The sequence below is a fragment of the Glycine max genome, chromosome 2 (assembly GCF_000004515.6).
Source record: "Glycine max cultivar Williams 82 chromosome 2, Glycine_max_v4.0, whole genome shotgun sequence".
Classification (NCBI taxonomy): Eukaryota; Viridiplantae; Streptophyta; class Magnoliopsida; order Fabales; family Fabaceae; genus Glycine; species Glycine max.
Genome location: NC_016089.4, coordinates 46,279,051 through 46,302,527, shown reverse-complemented (window position 1 = coordinate 46,302,527; position 23,477 = coordinate 46,279,051). Strand labels below are relative to the sequence as shown.

The following is a 23,477-nucleotide window of genomic DNA, read 5'->3' as shown; positions in this document are numbered from 1 at the left end:
GGATGCCACCTAAGAAAGTTACACTACCAGTGTTCAAACAAATGGAAGCTAAGGTTACAACATTGGAGAGTGAAGTGTCGGAGGTACGTACCACGCTCATGGAGGTTCAAAACAATGTGAAGGAGAATCACGCGACCTTAATCGCGTTGTTGGAGAAGTGTTTTGGAAAATCCGTTCAGCAGGATGAAGGTGCGAGTGGGGTGAAACAGAAAACGCCGGAAGGAAAAGGGTATCCAGAGAAGGAGGGCTCAAGTGGTAACAGTTCCGGTGAAAGCGGAGGTGCGGTGTTGTCGGAATTTCGACACGCTGTGAAGAAAGTAGAGCTTCCGATGTTTAACGGCGAGGATCCGGCGGGATGGATCTCGCGAGCAGAGATCTACTTTCGCGTCCAAGAAACGACGCCGGAAGTGAAGATCAGATTGGCTCAGCTGTGTATGGAGGGATCGACGATCCATTTTTTCAACTCTTTATGGAGTGAAAATGAAGGGTTGACATGGGAAGGGTTGAAAGAAGCACTGCTAGGAAGGTATGGAGGTTACGGAGAGGGTGATGTGTATGAGCAGCTGACGGAGTTGAGACAAGGAGGAACAGTGGATGAGTACATAACAGAATTTGAGTATTTAATAGCTCAGATTCCAAAACTTCTAGACAAACAATTTCTGGGATATTTCTTACATGGATTGAAGCCGGAGATTTGTGGGAAGGTTAGAAGCTTGGCGACGATGGGAGAGATGAATCGATCGAAGCTTCTTCAGGTGACTAGGGCGGTGGAGAGAGAAGTAAAAGGTGGTGGGTCAAATTTCTATCGTGGGCCTAAATCTGGAAATGGGTCACACCGGCCCAATTCCTATGGATCCAGCAAATCCGGGTCCGATTGGGTCATGGTAAAGGGGCGTGAGGTGGAAGCAACAGGGGGTGCAAGAAGTAATGCTAATGGGCCCAATGCTGATAAGCCAGCCCATTCAGATAGAAGGAGGACTGGGCCTAGAGATAGGGGCTTCACGCATCTTTCCTACCAAGAGCTCATGGATAGGAAACAGAAGGGGTTATGTTTTAAGTGCAAAGGCCCCTACCATCCAAACCACCAATGTCCCGACAAACAGTTACGCATTTTGGTGGTGGATGACGACGCCGAAGCAGAGCAAGAGGCGAATGTATTGGCGGTTGAGGTAGACGAATCAGAAGAGGAAGAGGGTGGTGAGATGTGCATCTTAAACTTGAATCACATTGCTTTTGAAAACCACCAAACCGTCAAATTCCAAGGTCAAGTCCAAGGGGTTCCTGTGCTAGTGATGGTGGATAGTGGTGCAACGCACAATTTTATCTCACAAAAGCTGGTGCATAAAATGGAGTGGCCAATTGAAGAAACACCTGTGATGAATATCAAGTTGGGAGATGGGTGTTACAGGAGCTCAAGAGGAGTTTGTTGTGGAATGGAGTTGGGCATTGGGAGTTTCACAATATCTCCCAAGTTGCATTTATTTGAGTTGGGAGGCATTGATGTTGTTTTGGGCATGGAATGGTTGAAAACATTGGGTGACATGATAGTGAATTGGCGCCAGCAGACCATGAGTTTTTGGAGTGATAAGAGGTGGGTGACTCTACAAGGCATTGATGGGCATGAGAAGAAGTTAGTAGCTCTGCAGAGTATCTTGAGCAAACCCAAGCTCAGTGATCAAGAAGTGTTGTGGGGCTTAGAGACTCAAGAAAGAAGTGAGGTGCAGTGTTTGACTAAACACCAGCAGGTGGAGTTGGATCATTTATTGGTACAATTTGAAGATATTTTCAGAGAACCCTCAGGCTTGCCCCCTAGGAGGAATAAAGAGCATGCAATCAACCTTGTAGAAGGGCATGGGGCTGTCAATGTTAGGCCCTATAGATATCCACATCATCATAAAAATGAAATTGAGAGGCAAGTGCAGGAAATGCTCACTGCTGGAATCATTAGACACAACACTAGTTCTTTTAGCAGCCCTGTCATTTTGGTGAAGAAGAAGGATAGTACATGGAGGATGTGCGTTGACTATCGTGCCTTGAATAAGGTAACTATACCAGATAAATTTCCTATTCCCGTTATTGAAGAGTTATTAGATGAGTTGCATGGAGCTAATTTCTTTTCAAAACTTGATCTAAAATCTGGTTATCACCAAGTGAGAGTCAAGGATAGTGATGTATGCAAGACTGCATTCAGAACACATGAGGGCCATTATGAGTTCTTAGTGATGCCTTTTGGACTCATGAATGCCCCTTCAACCTTCCAAAGCTTAATGAATGAGGTATTCAGATCATTGTTAAGAAAATGTGTGCTGGTTTTCTTTGACGATATTTTGATTTATAGTAGAGGATGGGAGGATCATATGAAACATTTGGAGACTGTTTTGAAAATGTTAGCTCAACACAGTTTGGTTGTTAACAAAAAGAAGTGTCAGTTTGTCCAAAAATCAGTAGAGTACCTAGGCCATGTAATTAGTGAAGCAGGAGTAGCAGTGGATCCGAACAAAGTGAAGAGTGTGATCCAATGGCCAGTCCCCAAGAATGTGAAAGGGGTGAGGGGGTTCTTGGGACTTACTGGGTACTACAGAAAGTTTATTAGAGACTATGGGAAGGTGGCTAGGCCACTGACAGAGTTGACAAAGAAAGATAATTTCAAGTGGGGGGTGGAGTCCCAACAAGCATTTGAAGAATTGAAAAGAAGACTCACTACTGCACCAGTGTTGGCCTTGCCTGATTTCACCAAACAGTTTGTCATTGAGAGTGATGCATCAGGTGGAGGCATTGGAGCAATTCTCATGCAAGACAAAAGACCAATTGCCTATTTCAGCAAGGCATTAGGGAGGAGAAATCTGACAAAATCTGCTTATGAGAAAGAAATGATGGCAGTAGTTTTGGCCATACAGCACTGGAGACCTTATCTCTTAGGCAGGAAGTTCACAGTTTATACTGACCAGAAGAGCTTGAGACAGTTGATGCAGCAAAGAATAGTTACTGCTGAGCAACAGAATTGGGCAGCCAAGTTGTTGGGGTATGATTTTGAGATTGTGTACAAGCAAGGAAGGTTGAACAAGGGGGCAGATGCTCTGTCAAGAATGTATGAAAGGACAGAGTTGAACACCATCACATCTTATGCACAATGGGATCAGAAACAGCAAGTAACTATGGAAATACAAAAAGATGAGAAGCTCCAATCTATTATTAAGGCTTTGCAGCAAGACCCTAAGGCAAAACCAGGGTATGTCTACAAGCAAGGTGTGTTGATGTACAATGGAAGGTTAGTTTTATCCAGTCAGTCACAATTGATTCCTGTGTTGCTACAAGAATTCCATGCCACTCCCCAAGGGGGTCATTCAGGTTTTTATAAGACATATAGGAGGATTGCAGCAAATGTATATTGGATGGGAATGAAAGGGACTGTTCAGGAGTATGTGAGGAGTTGTGATATCTGTCAAAGACAGAAATATATGGCTACTGCTCCAGGAGGTTTGCTGCAGCCATTACCTATTCCAGAGCAAATATGGGATGACATATCGATGGATTTTATTACTGGATTGCCCAAATCCAGAGGGTATGAAGCTATCTTAGTAGTTGTGGATAGACTGTCCAAGTATTCACATTTTATACCACTTAAGCATCCTTATACAGCAAGAAGCATTGCTGATGTGTTTTGTAAGGAGATAGTTAAGCTTCATGGGATACCAGTGAGTATAGTAAGTGACAGGGACCCTGTGTTTGTAAGTGGTTTTTGGAAGGAATTGTTTAGGATGCAAGGAACACAACTCAAGATGAGCTCTGCCTATCATCCAGAGTCGGATGGACAGACAGAAGTTGTGAATAGGTGCCTAGAGACCTATTTAAGGTGTTTTGTGGCTGATCAACCAAAAACATGGGTGTTGTGGGTGCACTGGGCAGAATATTGGTTTAATACCAACTTTCATGCTTCTACAGATAAGACCCCATTTGAGATTGTATATGGCAGGCCCCCCCCTAAGTTGATAAGGTGGTTACAAGGTGAAGTCAGAATAGAAGCAGTCCAGAGGGATTTGATAGATAGAGATGAAGCATTGAGACAGTTGAGAAGCCAATTGCTGAGAGCTCAAGAAAGAATGAAGAGACAAGCTGATAAGAAAAGAATAGACAGAAGCTTTGTGGTTGGAGAGTGAGTTTTTGTGAAGCTCAGGGCACACAGACAACAGTCTGTAGTAACTAGAATTAATGCAAAGTTGGCTGCAAGATATTATGGTCCTTACCCTATTCTTGAGAGAATTGGAGCTGTTGCTTATAAATTGAAGCTCCCTACAGGATCAAAAGTTCATCCAGTATTCCATGTTTCACTACTTAAGAAGGCAATAGGCGAGTATCATGAAGAAGAGGCATTGCCGGAGCTGTTGAGTGATGAACAAACAGAAATCTTTGAACCTGAGGCTGTGTTGGGCACTAGAAAAATTAAACAGCAAGGAGAAGAGATCAAGCAGGTTCTGATACAGTGGAAGGGTAAAACTACTGATGAGGCCACATGGGAGGATGTTATAATGATGAAAAGTCAATTTCCAACTTTCAACCTTGAGGACAAGGTTCTAATTGAAGAAGGAGGTGTTGATAGGGGCCATGCTGTTGATTCAGTGCCACATGAGGAATTAGCTCATCATGAGACAAGAGGGCCCAGAACTTGGCTAGTATATTCTAGAAGGGGTAATAAAGGAAAAAGTGGCTAAGGTTGTTAGAAATGATTGTGACGTGTTATGGGAGTGAGGGAAATATTCTTCCTAGTTATAAGGAGTAAGAAAGAGAATGGGGGGACTCACCTTAGATTGTACTATTATTCCATTATGGTTAGGGAGTACTAACTTCCTAATACGGAGCCTAGCTCTGAGTCAGAACTCTGGGGATTGTTCATTCCTTTTTCTGTAATTGCTTCATACTTTCAGTCACGAATAAAATCCTCACTTTTTTGATCATTTGTTTTTACTATTCTATTGCTCTGTTTTTTCTGGTTTGTAACAACTACAAGTGCTCAATCAGACCGAACTCAACCTCACAAAATTGGCTTGTGAGGTGATGTTTGCTTAAGCTTTATAAGGACTACATTGCCCATATCTCTAGAAGATTGTGTTTTATTTGTTTGTGCCCTTTAATGCATGAAATCAGCATCTTTATATTTCACAACTTCTTTGATAACATGCATACTAACCCCTTATCTCATCCCTTCTGCCTGCTATGTTGGGAAAACTGATAATTATTCACTGGCAGACACTTTATTTTCATATTCCTGTACGACATCCATCTTCCTATCCAGAGTTAGAGGTTCCAACCTTGCTCCAGGTATCTTTATGTTTATTTTATTTGTTCACTTTAGATTGGCCCCTTTCACCCCCTCCCTCCTTTGCTGGTGCTTTCTAACATCAGAAGAGAAATTATAAATGCCCAAAGTTGTGGCTTTCACTTGCTTCATTTTTTCTCATGAAGAAATTTATATTTTTTCAGTCAGCTGCTTTAATGTCTTTGGGGATTTTATATGAAGGTTCAGCTCACCCACAAACAATGCAGGTTTTATTGGTAAATATATTTCATGTCTTGATCTGCTGTTTATTCAATGGTTGAACATATGCCAAGTTATTTAATTCTTGCATGCCATCAAGATAAAGGGAACATGAAGGTTGATTATGGTTGAACTGGTACTATTTATTCTGCTGAATTCTATTACTTTCTTGGACCATTTAACCAGTTGGTATGATACTATGTTTTACATTATTGTTTCCTCTTTCCACTTCCATTATATGCAATTAGCTTGAAGTTTTGATATATTTATAATCTATTATCATTTGTGCACTTGTGTGTTTAGGAATTGGTTTATCAAAGTTGTTTGCTTGCATGATATTATCTGTCTGGTATGTGCACAGATCCTATGGTCTGTATTTTGAACAAACCAGCCTTAGTAGCAGTGCATAAATTTCTTTCATGATTCTTTTTTGTTTTGCATGATGCCGTTTCATTCTAAATAATAATACCTATGTCTCCTATGTTTCTCAATTTACTAAATTGTTTGTCTCCTATGTTTCTGTTTGATTTAATTTCTTCTTTTAGGTCTTCCCCTACATCTATATGTATTTTTTTCAGGGTGAAATTGGGCGCCGAAGTGGAGGTGATAATGTTCTTGAGCGAGAGGGTCATGCTGTTTCTGCAGGATTTGCACTGGGTCTTGTTGCACTGGGTATGAATGCTTAAATAATAGGTTTTGGATTTTGGTTTTCTGGTTCTTTATCTAACCAAAATATATTGCCTGAAGGACGGGGAGAAGATGCACTTGGTTTCATTGACACGTTTGTGAATCGTCTGTTTCTCTATATCGGTGACAAAGTACACAATGTAATGGAATTCACAAATTCTCCTGTCATTTCTTTCCTTGTTGAAAATGTTTATAATTGCATATAATGCTCAAGTACTTCTGCATCAGGAGAGATCTCATTTTTCGACAGTCTCAATGGACGAAAGTCGTGGATCTGCACAGGTTCAGAGAATTCAATTTGTAATTTTTTTTCCGTAATGAAATAAAAGAGAAATAAAATTGTATGATACATTATAGTTGAGACTTTCTTTTGCATAACTAATTTAAACATTTGTACTTGTTGTAGATGATGGATGGGACAACAGTCAATATTGATGTCACTGCACCTGGAGCCATCATCGCCATTGCTTTGATGTTTATGAAGGTGCTTTGAATGAGCTCACTCTACAATAAGTAGTAATGGCAACAAGAAGTCTGTTTATCTGCTGCAATTCAAGTTGTTTTCTACCTTTTATAACTTTGGTCTTTATTCTTTTGACAGACAGAATCTGAGGCTATTGTGTCTAGGCTCTCAATTCCCAATACAGGTTTTGATTTGCAATATGTGAGGCCTGACTTTATAATGCTTAGAGTCATTGCTCGAAATTTAATAATGTGGAGCAGGTTTGTACTGGTTTCCTTAAGTTATTGCAACAATCTACTTGGATCTGTTTGCCACCCTTTTGATCCATGTTTACTGCATATTTTTTTTTGTAGGGTTAATCCCTCAAAAGATTGGGTTTGGTCCCAAATTCCTGAGATTGTCAGATGTGCTGTAGAAGGGATTGGAGGTGATGACAATGATATTGATGATATGGATGCTGAGGCTTTTATACAGGCCTATGTTAATATAATAACTGGAGCTTGTATATCACTTGGTAAAATGTTCTCTAGTCTTTGCATTCGTTTTATGATAAATTTAACAGAGTGCTTGCATGTTGTTATTATCCAAATTCTTTATATGACATAGTAATCATAACACTGAATGAAATTATTTAAATCCTGATTGTTACTATTGTCCTTGATGTTATTTTCTTAACCACGGTTCCTTCTATCTTTTATATTTTTTTTTACAACTCAGTGGTTGTGGTACTGTTTAGTCTTTGTCTTAAAACTTATTCTTCTTAACCATGTCAGGACTGATGTTTGCTGGCACAAGAAATGAAAATGCACAGGAATTACTTTATGAATTTTCTATTTACTTTCTTAATGAGGTCAGTCCAGAATTACGTTGCCTAACTCCCCCATGCATGTTAAGTGGTTGGTTTTAGATGGTTTACTTTTATCTTGCAGATGAAGCCTGTTTCTCCTACATGTGGAAAGGTTTTCCCAAAGGGACTGTCTCGCTACATTGATCGGGGCACATTGGAAACATGCCTTCACCTTATTGTTCTTTCTCTATCTGTGGTACCTGCTTCCTCCTTCTGTCCATTGTCAATTATAGATTAAGATCATGACCGGAATTCTATGGTTAAACTTCTAATACCAGGTTATGGCTGGGTCTGGACATTTACAAACCTTTCGGTTGTTGAGATTCCTAAGGAGCAGAAATTGTGCAGATGGGCAGTCAAGTTATGGTATTCAGATGGCAGTAAGTTCTGGAAGTTGTCTTCTTGCTTTTTAACTTTATAATTTTTCTTAAAGAATAAAATCTGGATATATATGAGAGGCTGGATTTGGAACTTGAATTTTCAGGGGGTTGGGGATTGAACTGCCCTACCTTAAAGTGGCTGGAGGTGGGTTGGTACCATTATGCTAAACGGCTAATGATCTTCAAATTGTCTTTTTATCTCATGTCCACAAGTTGTGTCTATATTATGCAAAAATGTTTGTGTGTTAGGCAGTTGGGCTTTAGATAAAAGAATCAGTGAAAAATTCTCTTCAATCATTTGGTGTCTGGTGAACCAAAAAAGTCTGCTTATGTATTCATGTACATTAAGTTTCTTCTCTTCATGCATGCATACATGATACATGCATATAAACATCAGTAGACGAAGGGCTTTTGGTGATTCAGATATCTTGTATTATGATAGTAATATCAAAGAATCAGTTTGAAATTCATATATTCCTTTACTTCATTTGGTAAAACAAATTTTGTTTACATCATTACATGATCTATATTCATGCAACATCTTATATATGCTTGAATTTTTATTTTTTTTCACATGAGTTTGGTAATAATTAGCCTTCTTCAGTCTCCCTTATTTTTGTTTTATAAACCTGATGTTCTAGGTAAGCTTAGCTATTGGTTTCTTGTTTCTTGGTGGTGGAATGAGAACGTTTTCGACAAACAACCATTCCATTGCTGCTTTGCTAATTACTCTATATCCACGCTTGCCAACTGGTCCAAATGATAACAGATGCCACCTTCAGGTATATTAGATTGATGTAATTACAATACCTTGTGATAAAGGCTTAAATGTTTGTTAGTTTACTATTGAAAATTAAGTTCTGAAAAAAAAAAATTTGCAGGCATTTCGCCATCTCTATGTCCTTGCGACAGAGGCACGATGGATTCAAACAGTTGATGTTGACACAGGTCTGCCTGTTTATGCTCCTCTTGAGGTCACAGTCAAAGAAACTGAGCACTATGCAGAATCCAGCTTTTGCGAGGTCACCCCTTGCCTTCTGCCAGAACGTTCAATTGTAAGTCTGAGTGTCTGGATGGTCTCTGAATGAAATCTGTGGGGTACTTTGATTTGTCTTTTTGAGTTTATCTTTTTTGGTTCACAATTCTCTGTTCTGTTTGAATTATCTTTTATTTGGTAGCTTTTCTTATTGTTGAAGCAAAGAAAAGCATTTGTAGCCTTGTAGTTGTAGGACTAATTTGTATTGGCATTGATGGTTACAGTTGAAAAGAATACGTGTTTGTGGACCTCGCTACTGGCCTCAAGTAATAGACTTTACACCTGAAGGTAAACATAAACTATTATGATGTGATCTTATACTGATGAGGTTTTTAGAATTATATACTTTTTGAATTAGTAACCCCAATTGCGCATTTAATAACAGATAAACTTTGGTGGAATTTTGGAGACAAGAATAGTCCATTTAATTCTGGTATTCTTTTCATCAAAAGAAAGGTTGGAGCTTGTTCATATGTTGATGATCCCATTGGGTGCCAGTCACTGCTGTCACGGGCAATGCACAAGGTTGAAATTACGTAGTTTATGATCCTGCTACACATGTTTATACAAGTATTAACACCCTCTTTATTTGTTTGCTTGATCTAGGTGTTCGGCCTGACAAGTTTGAAAGCATCTGATACAATCACGGACATTCGTAGTGGGTCTGGTTCTATCACAGTTGATCAGTTGGTTGGTACCTTCTCATCTGATCCTAGTTTGATTGCTTTTGCACAACTCTGCTGTGACCCCTCTTGGTATAATAGGTAAGCTCATATTTCTAGATTGTTTTGGCATCCATGTTCTGTTTGATTATCTTTTTATTATTTCATTCTACTTTTTTGATTTATGAAATGTTTCTTAAATCTTTTGATGAACAACTGGTCAGATGCCCTTTAATGAATAATTAAAAACTTAAATTTTATTTGAGTTGCACAAAGGGAACAAATCTAAGTATGACTTTCATATACATAGTGGAATCATATCTGGCTGTAGAAAATAAATAAAAAATTGTAAAGATGGGAAAACTCTGATTGCTCATTCATAACAGTGGTCATCCCACTATCCTCTATTTGCTATTCTGTTTATGGGGGGTGGCCACTCTGAGCTGAACACGATGAAGAAAAGCTGAGAAAGGGACATCACCCACCCATTCTCCCAAAATCCTTGATGATGAAACTGGATTTATAAAATGAAAATATCTGAAAAAAATTCCAAGGGCTAGCAAGTCTCATTCACTGCTACATTGACATCTAAACTGTGTGGATAAGGACCATATATAATTCAAATTACCTTGTGCCATAAACATTTATCCCTAGAAAAATGCCATGACAATGTTTTTGGACAGCTAGTTACCAAGATCTAATCCACATTCATTTGTGGGCTGCAACAGATCTCCCATTTAACTTAATGAATTATGTTATCATCCCCAGCACCTGAATAAAATTTATCATAATTCTCTATCCGCTGAGCTACACCTCTGGGAATAGAGGCACAATTAGTCTTGGTCAAATTATTCTTCAAACCTGAAATACCATTTAGTCAAATTAATATTCAAACTGGAGACTACCTCAAACTTCCAAGATAGAGGCATAAACTTTATTGGTCAGATCAGATCATCTTAGCCATGTACTGTGATTGAAGGGGGAGTAAAGGAGCCTCATTTGTGATCTATAGTTTCACACAATTACAATATGTTACACGCTGAAAGTAACCTGGAGGGAAAGGTCACATTCATTTATCTTTTCATCATAATCAGCCAGACATGCCTGATGAGGGCTTTCCTTCAAAAAGTTTTTCTTTTCTTTTTCTTTATTGGGTTCTCAAACCATTTACATTTACATTTTGTTATTCCCAAGATTTATATTGAAGATCATAGATAATAAGTCAAAGATGATTTAAGTATAACTAATTATGCAGACTTGTTGCAGATAGTATTACATTCCTTTTGTTGTAAAGATGGTTCAATATCTAAATAAATTAATAAAAATACTTGCAGATCTGATGTTGATTTCAAGGAATTCTGCTTGCAAGTATTATTTGAGTGTGTAACCAAGGATAGACCAGCTCTTTTACAGGTAATGTGCTTAGAAGGTTAATTTGTATTTCCTAAATTCAATAAACAACGATGACCCAATCTAAAAGCTTCAATACTGGTTGCGTTTCCATTTTGATCATACATGTGGCATTTCAAATAAATTGTTTATCCATAAGTAAATATTCAAGCAGTCAATAATCTCTTCTGTTATAGATTCCACAACGGTAATCTTGTGTACCAAATTACTATTAGTTGTTACAGTATAAATTATGAAATGCCGTGGAATTTGTGAGCATGATCTACATGATATAAAAATTTGAGATGAATTGTTTCTTATGAGAGGCTTGATTCTTATAAGTATGCGTAAATAAATAAAAGTTGGTCTAATGTCTATGCTTGCTGTAAACCATTAGATAATGAGATTTTGCATATTTTTAAATTGGAATATTCTGATATTATTTAATTGATGGTTCCATTATGCAGGTATATTTGTCATTATACACAACTGTTGAATCGATGGCTGAACAAGTTACTAACGGCGCCATTGTTTTTGGTGACTCACTCTCTATATCTGGTTTTAAGGTAGTTTTATGCTTAGTCTTGATAATTGTACTTTCTTTTCAAGTAATAATCTGTCTTTAAACTGGTTTTATGCTAAGCTCTTTAGGTACACAGTTGTTTTCTAGCAATAGTGCTCTCTGATTTGATACTACTGGGCTTTTGCCATTGGTCTCTTGAATTGGATTTTATGATCAAGAAATAGGTAATGATTAAAGCAGAGCTCTGTTAGGCATACTTTATCATATAGGGTTCCCTGGCAAAGACTGTGCAGATATCATATTCATCACAATTAAACTACAGCTATCACTTTTTCCCTAGGGCTAGGCTGTTATATTATTCTCATTCTTTTGAGATCTAATTGTGATTTTTCTTCAAATCAAATAAATCTTACTCCTTTTAAGTTTTTTAAGCATCTGCATGAGGGTGAGTCTTGATGAAATGGTAAGATTGCTTGCTTGTGTTTGTGATGTATCAGTCATGGTTGAGTCATAATTCCTCTCTCCACTAAGTAAGGTAGCATACATTTGACCCACTCCAGGTCCTCATAATGGGCGGAGCCTCATGCACTAGGTCACTAGCCCACCCCTTATGAGTATGTGTGTGACTTGATGCTAATTGTATCTGCTTGCAGCTTGCACTGACATATATTGAGGCATTGATGACTGGAAAATTATCTGCTCCAAAAGGAGGAATTGTACAATCAACATTTGTTGGTTCACTTCGGAAGCAGGTAGAAGAGCTCTTAAATTGTTCCCAGGAATTGAAGGATGATTTTCATAACTACTTGAAATTGGGAAAATGGCCTGATGGAGAATCCCAAGATAAACGTTCGATACTTCTTTCTTGGTTCCTTCAGTGGTTTGATGTGCCATCTTCATCTGCAATTAGGACAGCTGCTGATAGAGTCAAACATAAGCTTATGTCGTCATCTTCAGTTCCCTTGTTGCGTCTGTTTTTTCCAAGAACTCACATTCACGTGATCAGCGAGATAGATAGATGTTTGTCATGATTGTATATCAGCTGTAATCTTTTGACTTTACAAACACTAATGTATAGCAGTCTTCACATCTGTGTAGCTGTGAAAGCATTTTTGCTCATACAAGTTTATCCCTTCGCATACTTTCCTGTTCCACAAACCAAATTGGCATTGAGATTTGAGAGTATGTCCCTGGAAACCGGGCACACATGTGTATATACAGCTGATCTCTTGTTTACTTGTTTGTATAGCCATGCATGCGTCCGTGGAACTGCTTTGGGCGAGTACAAGCAAGTCGTGATGATTCTGATGAACACTAGTTGCTTCTATAGCCGGTACAAACAACTCGACTTTTTTTTCATGTTTCTTATCTATCAATTTGGTATCATTGCATTTCAACTATTGAATTTTGCATCCAAACTTATACAAGTCATTCAGTAGCCCGTAATATACTAATTTATTCATATGTGCTTGTTAAAATTACAAGAATTGTAGAATTACTTTTATTTTTATTAGCAATTCTTACACAATTTCTAAATAAATTGTTTTTATTACGTAATTGTGGAGTTATTTCCTTAAAAAGTTATAAACAAAAGGGTTGTAAAATTGATATTAGGCAGGTTTTGGTTTGGAACTATTTAGAAACTGAAAGTAGAGACAATTATTCTATGAAAACAAGCTAAACAAAACCTTTGTTCTTTATTTTCTCTTCATTCAAGGAGAAAAGATTCATTGTACATTTAAGGATCTTGCTGTGCTTCCGTGCTTGGCTAAATTGGCTTAACAAAGGAAAAAAGGGGTAAAATGCCCAATTCCTAAAAAGAAAAATAAAGTCAATAAAAAATTGTTAAAAATTACAAAAATTGAAACAAAGGCTAAGGCAATCAAGGAAAAAAGAGCATTCTTCATAAGTAAAAGGAGAAATAATAACAATTAAGGAAAGAGGGAAAAGAGAATAAAAGTATGTGTGAAGATATCTATAGGTTGTTTGTTGTAGGTCAAGATTGAGAGATGATCCTTGTATAGAGGAACTCGTTCCAAGTGTCAGGTAATCCTGGTAAACACCAATGGATGCAATCGGCATAAGTAGTAGGATCAGCTTGTTGTTCTGGAGTTAGCATTTTGCCTTGGCGTATGGTGTAAACAGAAGTGTGTGCATCTTTTCTCAATTCTGACAAAGAAGTGATGTTAATGAAGTACACTGGCACCTTCATTGACTGAGTCACATTGTTGGCAATTGTAAAAAGGCGACGATCTGTCCCTACATCCAATGGGGTTGACATGTTGAGAACCGGAGTGATCTCCTTGGCACATTTTATACCATTTGGGTTGTTCCAATTCTCACTCCTACAAAATCATATGCTTAAATGTTAATGTTAAGTATGTTCAAAAGTATGCTTAGTTTATTAGGTACACATGGTAAGTTGGTAACTACAAACTTTGTAGAAAAGAAAAAAAATGTGGTAAAGGGATAACTAACTAAACTATCAAAAGTGAAAACACCAATCATATTGTTAAATAGTTTATGCCATATATGGTCCCACCTAATGGCACAACAAATATGTTGTATTTTCACACTCATGGAAAGTTTGTGGAGGATTGCAAGTGGGTTATAGTTTGGTGTCAACTAACCATTGAAATGGATTAGTAGGTAAGTTTTTCAAAATAACAAAATGATGTTCCAAGTTACTGAATATGAACCCAAACTTTTTTTTTATGGAATGAACCCGAACATTTTAAAACTAGATTAACGATGAATAACATGTATTTATATGACGTTCATCGATTATTTTTACCTAATTCACCGATGAAAAATGATATTAAAGGAAAAAATAATATATCTAACAAATCAAATTAATTAAATACAATTTTTATTTTTGTCGTATATGAACATTTTTGAAAAACAATTCATTTGTATCATTGAAGATATTTAAAAATTTTATATTGAATATGATGCAACACTTAAAAGATAGAGAAAAACTTAAATTTTTATTATATCTAAATGTCTTTATTTATAAGATACATTGTGTCTATATTACTATTCATATTATGAAATCAATGCTTGTGGATTCTTCAAAAATGAAAAGGCATAAATTAAATTAATATGTAGTAGTGATTAGTTACTTGATATGAAGAGGGGACGTGCTGCTGAAGAAAACTTTGGTTCGATTTGGGTCAATGTTGTCATCTATCCATTTTGACCATGTGTTAATGACTCTCCCATATGCTATTGGCCGAGGAACTTCATCATATTCCGTGGATCCTTCATCAAATGACCCTCGTCTATTGCATCACACCCCAAAATTACACAAACTCGTGAATTTGCTTGAAAATCACGAAACATTAAAGAAAGGAAAAAAAAATGGGATAGAGTTAATCGTGTGCTTACAGGACTTTCATAGAGAAAGTGTTCATCCACCATATGTAGGTGTTAAAGATCAAGTAGTCCACATCCTTCCAATTCACTCCATGTTTTTCTATTGATTCAGGCATGATTATACGGTTTAATATGCTGTGCATGTTTGGATCATCTGAATTTGACTCTACAAGGAATGGTGCCCAATAGAATTCCACCGTGGTAACGTGCTCCGGCTCCTACATAAACATAACCACCTAGTACTTAACAGGAGTGTATCCTAAGCAATATTAGTAATTGAATACTCCCTACACAGCGTGTCCTTTCTTAACTACCAAGAGATTGGCACAATCTTCCAAAGTGAGAACTTTCTGACAAAGGCCGAACAAGTAGGTAACTTAGTATTAAAAAAACACCTATATTTAGTCATCAAATTCAGTGGCCCACCACCATCATGCACACAATTATTCTAGTTTCAGCTTTACACCGATTCTATCCCACAAGGGTAAAAATGAATTGAAGTTAAAATAGTAGTTTACCAATCTAATACGATGTTATGCTTGTGGTTAATCATTGTGGAAAAAAATAATGAATTATTATGATTTATGATTATAAAAATAAACTGATATATGTAAGAAATTATTATAGGATTCGGACTACTTTAAGTTATATCAATCTTAATTTAATATGTAATTAAGTTTTATTAATTAATTTTTATAAATTTAAAAACTCGATTATATGTAACATAAATATTGATTAAAACCATTGACACAGTAGTCCTTAACCATGTAATAGTTTCAGGCATATATACCCCTACTTGAACAACAAGAGAAAAAGGAGAAAGTCAATTACAAACCTGGATTTTGAAGATAGCAAGTGAACCAGTCTTGTACCAGGTCTTGTTATGTGAAGGAACCGCAGAATTGACCATACAAACCATTGATTCCCACTGGTTCCTATTCAGTGAATCTCCAACAAACATAAGCCTCTTCCCTCTAATCTTCTGAAACAAAAGCTTCGGTTTGAACCTTAACACGATCACAAAAACACAACCAATAAGAACACTTACTCAAAAAAACTAAGATAGAGAGATAAATAAAAAAGGAAACTAAAAGAACAGAAATTAATCCATACTTTGGCAGAGAACAATCTCTTGGCTTCCACTTCCAATTCTGATACAAAGAATCTGGTCGTCCATTCTTCATGCATGTCACTTGCGAAGTGAGAAACTCACACTTGTCTTCTTTGTACAAAGGGTGTGTCACGTTATCCAAAACCCACTCCCCAGTGAACAAGTCACAATCTTCTGGTGGCAACTCAACTTTCTCCTCTTCTTCTTCTTCTTCTTTTTCCTCTTCTTCTTCTTCCACCTCTTCCTCTTCCTCCGCACGTGGCATTTCAATCTTCTTCTCCTTCTCCACAACAGTTTTCAAATCAACACGCTCATCAGAATCCTCATCCTCAGCACCACTCTTCTCTAGCTGAGCCCTTGAAGTACTCCTCTTAGAAGAAACTTTTACCGTGGCAGTGTCTTCCACATCCTTCTTCTCACTCTCCCTTTGAACAACAACACTGTCTTGAACAGAATCAACATGTTTATTAGGTTCTCCTCCTTCTTGTGTCTCATGCGCTTTGGGACTCGAGAATGGGAATTCAGCAATGGACTTAACATCCTCGTTGTACATGAAGAGCCCAAAGAGGAAGATGGAGAACACCACCACGAAGATGGAGAGGTTGTTGTTCTTGCGACCCTTCATTGTCCCCATTTCTGAGGTGAATAGAGGAGTTTTTCTTCGAAGAGGCTGCATGAGGGAGAGAGAAGAAGAAAGAGGTTGATATCAGAATAATAATAGCAATAATCTCTGAGAAAAGAAGAAGCAAAGAGAGGTAAAAATATAGGGATGATCACAGCAACGAGAGACATTGAAATTAATTTCAAATAATAGTATTAGGTTGGGTTTGTTCGTTTAATTAAGGTTTGGTGAGATGGTCTTGTCTTTCAAGAGGTTATTGGTGGAGGAGGGAAAGTTGTCTTTCTCAATTCTCAAGCTATGAACTATCTATCTATTGATCTATTTTTTAATTATGAACATTCTTTTATTTTATTTGTTGTGATTTTGGTTCCTTTGTGAGGCATTAGTAACCACTTTGAACATTTTCTTCTTCTTGTGTTTGGGACTATACGTGATCTCAAAGCCTTCAAACAAAGTTGGTACCAGTCTCAGTCAGGTGAAGGAGGGGTGGTGGTGGTTTTGTGAGGCTCTTTGGTGGACACAATGTTGCTGTCTTTCAGTTTTCACTCTTTAGATTGCAAGGTAACTTTAATTGATGGTGAGAGAGTTGTGTTATGAGTTTGAGAACCACCCTCCAACGGTAGAGTGTAGATTCAACAAGTCAATAAGTCAACTAATTTAAAATAGCAACAAAAAAAAAAAACAAACAAACTAGTATTTTAGTTCTGGATCAGACATCATGTCCCTAACTTACTGTGTCTAATTTTGTTTGCTGACTTGTGTGGTTGTTATTGGCCAGGAAAATTTTATACATAAAAGAAATTAAATGCAAATTATTTTACTAAAAAGATGGTTGTTTCAACATAATAAAATTTTATAGTTTACACCAATGCGTCAAATATATTGGTTAAAAAAAATACTAGTATTAAATTAAGACTTTAATTAATAGACATGCATTTAGCATGGATAATTTATTCTTAAATTAATTATATGCAGACAAACTAATCTTAATGAATGGATCAGTCTAAGAACAGCGGCTGAAAGACAAAATTAAATACAGGAACTTTATTAAAAAAAAGTATTTATTATGTTTGCTTAAGAATTATTTTTAAATGATTGACAAAGTATAATAGAATGTACTGAATATTCTTAGATTGACCAGAAATTTTCGGAAGAAAAATCTACAGCCATCTAGATTTATGGACTTTCCATTACTTGCTTCGATCGGCTTAATTAATGAATTCTCCAGCAATCTTATGATAATTTATTCAAAATTGACACGATCGTTGCCTTGCCTCCGATTTGCTCATGCAAGAAACATCGTGGATAGTTGCATCCTTTGACATTAATGAATCTAGGGATCTAAGAGGTAAAATATATATGAGTAGTATTTTTTTAAGATCAATTTGTTCTAAGTTTCAATTTCGTGTCAAATTTATCCTCTTGTTAACTTCCATTATAACGGTGCAAACATAAGTTATTTAGTCAAAATTTGTCATGAAAGACTAATTCAAGCTTTGAAATTTTGATATCTTGGACAATTCAATACTCAAAACCATAAAACTATTTCAACTGAACTAACACCTATGGATTTTCTCATGATAAATGAAATCTGTAAAATATTATGCCTAAATTTTTCATTTATAAAATTTGTCACGACAAATGATTGTGCTGAACTCCTTAAACTCGCTAAAGATTTAATAATTTTGTTAGTAAGTCGATCAGGTCATAAAACACTTCTTCAATAAGGTTAAAAAATGGGGAGAATTAAGTAAATTCTTAAACCAAAATAAAAGTAGTTTTTTCTTAAACATTATTTAATTAAGTGATACGTAGTATGACTTTTAATGCATTTTTACGATCTTTTATTATTCCTAAATGTTGCACTTTTTATAACTTTTAATTGCTGATAATTTATTTCACAAGATTTTATATTATGTGTTCATTGATGCGTACGTGGTGAAAAGTTATTAAATATATCATGTTAACTACTTTTAATTACTTTTAAAGATAGACATATTAAACACTAAAAAAATGTCATTTATTAAGATACCAAAATGTAAGCATTAATTGGGATATTTTTTTATCAAATATTTTCATCTCGGAGAATGTAATTATAAGTCTTTTTAAGTCAATTATAAGTTATATTGTGAGTCTACTCTATATTAACATTTGATACGTAGTAGATAATATATATCATTATTTTATATCAACAGATAATATATCTCTCAACACTTGTCAGCATAATATATCATATAATTGGTAAAAACATATAGTGCCTATAAGTTTAATTTTTGTTAGATAAATGATATAAAAATGGAAGTTAATTCAACGTTAAACTAGTAGTAAATGATGTTATGATCATTTACTAGTAGTTAAATTAGCTTATCAATTATCGTTGCGATGAATGATGATTGTAGTAGAAATTTTGACAATAATATTAACTATAGCACTAGTAGCAACAACGACAATATTAGACAATAATGTCATTTTAACCTATTTGTTCTAAACCCGTCGTTAATTAAGTTAACTTTTATACTAATAATAATGTAGGATAAGTTTATTTTATCGCTGCTGTGAAAAATTATTTTATCGTATGATAACATAATTAAATTAAAACATGATAACTTATGTTTAATTACCACCTAACAAGACATATTTTTTAACGTTTGGCTGGTATGGTCTTGATGGTTTGATCATGGTATTTTGTTTGATAATCCAAAAAGAATGCTCGAGAGGTGGATTCTAATGCAACATTAATTTACAGGAAGAAAATATACGTATATAATTTGCTATTCATTCTCACATCTAATTATTTACCATCTATTTTTAAGTCGTTTATTGTAAGACTCAATTAGAATTGAGTGTTCTTTTCCCCCCTATCAATAGGTGTGATAATTAACTTATTGGCAAGCTTTGCATTGAAGACAAACATATAAAAATTAGAAGCTGATCGTTTGAAAGACAAACTTCTGAAAGCATCAAAGCCAAAAAAACATCTGATTAACTTTCAGATGTATACATCATATTAGCTAAACGGCAACATCACTGTGTTAAAGCCAAACTTGTCGATCTTAAAAATATTAACGACCCCCTAGATAAATATGTTGAAGATGATCACCTAATCCTAACTAACATGGAAAAATAAATAAAGAAATATAAGGGAAAAGAGCACTGATATTAAAAAAAAAAAATCAAAGTGGTCCAACGCCAACTCATGTCTCATGCTAACAAGCGAGCATTAATTTTTCTTTTGTTTTTAGTTTTTCATATTATTGTATTAATTAATGGGCAGGGCCTTCCCAACAATAAGCAGTAGTATAATCACATTTGTATAATAAACCTTTGAAGCATTAATTTTGAGAGTTTGAACTAAAAAAGAAGAAAGAAACCAAAACAACAATTGATATATTTTTTTTTATTTCAATGTTGTACAATTTTTTTTCCTTTGGAAGTAAACGAGAAAGAAAGTCTCCTCTTTTTTATATAGAAAAAAATGTTAAGGAAAATATGTAAAAAATATAGTGTTGATAACGTTGTATTTAAACTTAAAAGTCTCCATTTTATTAGTTTTTATCTTTTACTACAAATTAACATTTTATAGACTAATATTTATTTGTCACAAAGTTTGTAGTCCTACCATACATTAATTTATTAATACTATATAATTGCTACTAAAAGTAAATAATATTTTAGGATGAATGGCAACGAAAGTTAATTATATGTAAGCAAATTATGGCTATTGGGGATTGTTTTTCTGCAAAAACATGGAAATGAGTAGGCGATGTAGCGCAGGTTTTTTTTCTATTTTAATTCAATATTTTCCATTTTTTAAACAATAAAAATCTGATGTGATGATTTTAATGAAAGGGTATTAATTTAAATAATTAATTATTACAAATGGTTAATATTTGTGAGTTTATTCTCTAATGTGCGGACTCTACATGAGAGAAGTCCATTTCCAAGAACCCCTTCTTTTTGCCATTTTATGTTTGGTCAATTAGCTCTCGAGTTTACGTCAAAACAAAAAATTAGCTCTCGGGTTTAGTACAAATCCAAACACAATGGTATACATAAAAATGGGCTTTTCGTTTTTCTTTTGTAAGTTTATGCCCACCCTGCTGCAGTGGACCTTGATTTTATTTTGGATCGGTAAATCGGGAGCAAAAGAAAACTCAAGTAGAATATGTTAGCAACACTAAAATAACGTATGACATCAAAGGCACTAAATCACTCAAAGATACCAACAATAGTTAACATAAATTATAACGGGGTTTGTATTTGTTTAATTAAGTGGTTCAAAATTTAAATCTTGATTCATGTTTTGATATGGTTATGAACACAAGAAAAGGGAAAAGGAACAACCTAACTTGGCTAAGAACCTTCAAAAAGAGAGAAAGATAAGGAATGAAACTTATATTATTTTCTGCTGCTCCTTAGTACAAATCAAGCGCTATTTATAAGCTTCATACAATGATGAAATAAAGGAAATATATGAAAGGAATAACAGAAAGCAGTGGGATGCAGTAACAGTAACAGGATGCATGGCATGCAAACGAAGCTTCCACCAATGAAGGCCTACCAACTCAGCTGATGGGTATCTTCAGTAGCGCTTTGAGGGTTAAGGGCTTGCTTCAATAAACTATGTGGAGAGGAGAATACACATTTTGTGTACACATAATCCTATTAATCACTCATAATTTTTACGAAAACTACTTCGTAGACAAAATCACCAAATTGGGTCCTTTTTACAAATTAATTATCAAAATGGGTTTGTTTCATTTTTATTTACCAAGGGGATTTGTTATTTTACTACAAAGCGCTTACCTGAGAGGCGTGTTCCAGCAGAACGCGACACGTGGCGTGACTTGACAGGACGATGAGACAGGGGTGGAAGTGGTGGCCTGCCAGACGCGACCACTAGCGGTGGCCTGTCAGGCGCTACCAGTAGTGGTGGGGCCCTAGGCGCGACCACTAGTGGTAGCCTGTCAGGCACGTCCACTAGTGGTGGCCCAGGCACGTCCCTCTTTCCTATAAAACCTCTTCCCCTCCGTTGAAGCGCTTTATACCGGTTAGAATTACTCTAAATAAATTAAATTACTGTCACAACAATTTCCTACTTCGCACACTTATGACGCAAAACAATCGGCATTTATTTTTAATGTCTATGTATAAATTTTGGCTATTAAAAAAATATACCAACAACATCAATAATTATGAGTTTAACTAATAATAATAATAATGTGCTAGACATAAAAACTACTACGATAAATCATTATTGTCATCAACAAACAAATATAACATAATTATAACCAAAAATTAAATTATTAAGTTACCAAAAATTACTAATTATCACACAAAAAATATAAACAAAATTACTATTTTATTTTATAGTTCGTGTCAATTTGTTTATGCACCTACAAAATATAATCATTATTATCATCAATAAAATAAATATTAATTAATGCTATAATGTATCGAAGATAAAAAATGTTTACTAGTTTTGAGCAAAATTTTTAACCGGTATAAAGCGCTTCAACACACTCAGCTCACTTCAACGTTTTTGTGTGAAAATGAAACGGAGGGGAAGGGGTTTTATAGGGAAGAGGGACGTGCCTGGGACCCACCACTAGTGGACGCGCCTGACAGGCTACCACTAGTGGTCGCGCCTGGGACCCCACCACTACTGGTAGCGCCTGGCAGGCCACCATTAGTGGTTGCGCCTGGCAGGCCACCACTTCCACCCCTGTCCCATCGTCCTGTCAAGTCACGCCGCGTGTCGCGTTCTAGTGGAACGCGCCCCTCACATAAGCGCTTTGTAGTAAAATAACAGACTCCCTTGGTAAATAAAAATGAAACAGACCCATTTTAATAATTAATTTATAAAAGGAACCCAATTTGGTGATTTTGCCCTACTTCGTACCAATATGAAAAGAACGTAACCAATTTTAATATAATTATTTCCAAACTGGTAAATAAGGTTGGAGTGTACCTTAACCCAAAGAACCAGGAATGTTTATGATCCATACCATTCCATTAAATTTTTTTATTTTTTTTACAAGAGATTGTTTTAAAGAAACTAAACTCAAATATATTTTAAGGATGGATACAAGTTATACTTCAGATTGTCAAAACCTAGTTTAATATCTTATATTCTTTTTAAAAATTATAATTCTTTATCAATTATATATTAATAATATAACTTCTTAGCTTAATAAATAATGTTTTGTATGACATGATATTATACTATATTAATATTATTTATTTTTGAAATATAGTGTACAATATACATATATATATATATATATATATATATATATATATATATATATATATAATAAATATATACTGCTTTAATTCTTCAATTTATATATAATATATCATTAAATCAGATTGACTTTATTATTTTCTATATATTAGATCTTTTTTTAGGTGAATCATTATATCTTAATCAAATGGGATTTGGGTTTAGATTTAAATAAATAATTCTATTGGGTAAAGATACCATCCCATGACCACCCATACGTAAGTTATAATTTTCAATTACTAGTTAACTATATTTCCACGTTTCATTATACGATTATCAAATATTGTTCAATAAAATTATATTAACAAATATTAACTAATGTTTTAAGCATTGTAAAAAAAATATTTTCATCCTATCATAAATTACCCTACATAATAAAATTGTTATTTTCAAAATAATTATTTTAAAAATTATATTTAAATTATTTTTAATTAATTAACAATATAAAAATCTTTACAACGATAACTTAAGAAAATTGAACCACAATAAGAATTCTTTATTAAAAAATGTTTATTATTTCAGAAATATATAAAAAATTATTTTTTTGTTTAGTTTAAAGACCA

At 35.2% G+C, this 23,477-nt stretch overlaps 2 protein-coding genes across 8 annotated transcripts in view; one reads left to right on the top strand and one right to left on the bottom strand.

Annotated features, from left to right (window-relative positions):
* LOC100778607 (anaphase-promoting complex subunit 1) overlaps nucleotides 1-12,984 on the top strand; it is a 39,861-nt gene extending 26,877 nt beyond the window's left edge. For 3 of the 6 annotated variants that reach the window (XM_041008997.1, XM_041008991.1, XM_006575480.4), the window contains 19 exons: nucleotides 5,245-5,316; nucleotides 5,479-5,550; nucleotides 6,112-6,205; nucleotides 6,281-6,360; nucleotides 6,449-6,520; nucleotides 6,627-6,704; nucleotides 6,822-6,943; nucleotides 7,037-7,197; nucleotides 7,457-7,533; nucleotides 7,613-7,726; nucleotides 7,809-7,910; nucleotides 8,552-8,692; nucleotides 8,792-8,965; nucleotides 9,171-9,234; nucleotides 9,332-9,471; nucleotides 9,553-9,710; nucleotides 10,943-11,021; nucleotides 11,465-11,563; nucleotides 12,174-12,984. In XM_041008997.1, the coding sequence (XP_040864931.1) occupies nucleotides 5,245-5,316; nucleotides 5,479-5,550; nucleotides 6,112-6,205; nucleotides 6,281-6,360; nucleotides 6,449-6,520; nucleotides 6,627-6,704; nucleotides 6,822-6,943; nucleotides 7,037-7,197; nucleotides 7,457-7,533; nucleotides 7,613-7,726; nucleotides 7,809-7,910; nucleotides 8,552-8,692; nucleotides 8,792-8,965; nucleotides 9,171-9,234; nucleotides 9,332-9,471; nucleotides 9,553-9,710; nucleotides 10,943-11,021; nucleotides 11,465-11,563; nucleotides 12,174-12,551 (2,277 nt within the window). In that variant the 3' untranslated portion in view covers nucleotides 12,552-12,984. The remainder of the gene's footprint in view (nucleotides 1-5,244; nucleotides 5,317-5,478; nucleotides 5,551-6,111; nucleotides 6,206-6,280; nucleotides 6,361-6,448; nucleotides 6,521-6,626; nucleotides 6,705-6,821; nucleotides 6,944-7,036; nucleotides 7,198-7,456; nucleotides 7,534-7,612; nucleotides 7,727-7,808; nucleotides 7,911-8,551; nucleotides 8,693-8,791; nucleotides 8,966-9,170; nucleotides 9,235-9,331; nucleotides 9,472-9,552; nucleotides 9,711-10,942; nucleotides 11,022-11,464; nucleotides 11,564-12,173) is intronic. The other 3 variants (XM_041008998.1, XM_041008995.1, XM_006575481.4) reach the window with 2 other exon arrangements.
* A 214-nt stretch (nucleotides 12,985-13,198) lies between these two features.
* On the bottom strand, nucleotides 13,199-17,186 carry LOC100785578 (protein ESKIMO 1). Of its 2 annotated transcripts, XM_014769928.3 has the most exons (6): nucleotides 17,091-17,160; nucleotides 16,009-16,676; nucleotides 15,731-15,902; nucleotides 14,908-15,113; nucleotides 14,643-14,801; nucleotides 13,335-13,865 (listed from the first exon to the last, which is right to left on the bottom strand). In XM_014769928.3, exons 2-6 carry the CDS (start codon nucleotides 16,638-16,640, stop codon nucleotides 13,517-13,519), a joined length of 1,518 nt encoding a protein of 505 aa, XP_014625414.1. In that variant the 5' UTR covers nucleotides 16,641-16,676; nucleotides 17,091-17,160; the 3' UTR covers nucleotides 13,335-13,516. The 2 variants fall into 2 exon arrangements, with proteins under 2 accessions (XP_014625412.1, XP_014625414.1); XM_014769926.3 differs by having other exon boundaries at nucleotides 13,199-13,865; nucleotides 16,009-17,186.
* Nucleotides 17,187-23,477: the final 6,291 nt, after the last annotated feature.

Coding starts and splice junctions, on each gene's coding strand:
- LOC100785578 (XM_014769926.3), bottom strand. CDS start 16,682: ATGCAGCCTCTTCGAAGAAAAACTCCTCTATTCACCTCAGAAATGGGG. Junction 14,802..14,907: donor ACTTTCTCTATGAAAGTCCT/GTAAGCACACGA, acceptor GTGATGCAATAG/ACGAGGGTCATTTGATGAAG. Junction 13,866..14,642: donor ACGTCCCCTCTTCATATCAA/GTAACTAATCAC, acceptor ATGATTTTGTAG/GAGTGAGAATTGGAACAACC.